This window comes from Bison bison, unplaced genomic scaffold, assembly GCF_000754665.1.
Source record: "Bison bison bison isolate TAMUID 2011002044 unplaced genomic scaffold, Bison_UMD1.0 scf7180017864524, whole genome shotgun sequence".
Taxonomy (NCBI): Eukaryota; Metazoa; Chordata; class Mammalia; order Artiodactyla; family Bovidae; genus Bison; species Bison bison.
In genome coordinates, this window is record NW_011495075.1 from 20,607 (window position 1) to 21,582 (window position 976).

General features: G+C 48.5%; 1 protein-coding gene across 1 annotated transcript in view; it reads left to right on the top strand.

Moving 5' to 3' along the window:
- The first annotated feature begins 301 nt into the window (after nt 1–301).
- LOC104981851 (patched domain-containing protein 3-like) overlaps nt 302–976 on the top strand; it is a 30,074-nt gene continuing 29,399 nt past the window's right edge. The window contains exons 1-2 of the mRNA XM_010831105.1: nt 302–307; nt 377–537. Of these exons, the coding sequence (XP_010829407.1) occupies nt 302–307; nt 377–537 (167 nt within the window). The remainder of the gene's footprint in view (nt 308–376; nt 538–976) is intronic.

Consider the following 976-nt stretch of genomic DNA (forward strand, 5'->3'; position numbering starts at 1 on the left):
TGGTTCCAAATAGGAAAAGGAGTACATCAAGGCTGGTGGTTTGGATGTTTTTATTTTAACTTTGGTAAGAAACAAAGAAAAAGCTACTCCCGCCTTTGACTCACAGCTGCCAGGTAGACGAGACCCCGGCCAGCACCCTGTGAAGCACTCACGCAGCTCACACTGCCTCCCTACCAGGCAGGGCCTGTGGTGCAGGCTGGGCGGTCGCCTCTGGTTGTGTTCCCAGCCCCTGGTGAGGCTTCTGGTGCCCAGGAGGGGCTCAGGGCACATCAGCAGAGAGGCCAGGGGCAGGCTGAAGGCCATGCGGGTCGGTGTCCAAGGAGAGTCAACAGTGGCTGTGACAGGGCCACCTCTGCAGACCTTTGTCCCCACCCAGCGACCACGGCCAGTGTTTACTGAGTTGAGGAAGGGGAATAAACTGCAGCTAAAGCAGACAGTCTTGGCCACTGGGCACCACGTCCGCTCCCACTACAACCATCTCTGTCTCAAGCACTTGGCCTGGGCCCGGCACTGCCCAACGGTCACCACTGCCCAATGGTCAGCAGAACATACCAACACCCCAGGTAGTTCGTCCTTTTCTTTTTCCTCCTTTCGGATACTTTATATACTTTGTGGGTTTGGCACTATTTTCGTAACTTTTATTTGCAAGAAAGAGGATAAAGCTATGCTAGTTTGCTAGGGTTGCCAGAATAAAATACCACAGACTGAGGCTTAAATAACAGAATTTCATCGGGTTATCCCATCTCACAGCGCTCAGCTGCTCAGAGCTCTCCCTTACTGTGCTGTTTTCTCATATCAGCAGTTATGCTTCCTCTTTTTTGCTGATTTTAGTTGTCTTTTTTCTTAGTCAGTATAGCTAAAGATTTGTTACTTTTGTTGACCTGTTTGAAGTAACTTTTGTTTAAAGTTGAATCTTGTCAGGTTATAGTGTATGGTTAATGTTACTAATATAGATATCCTAGAAATTATGTGACAA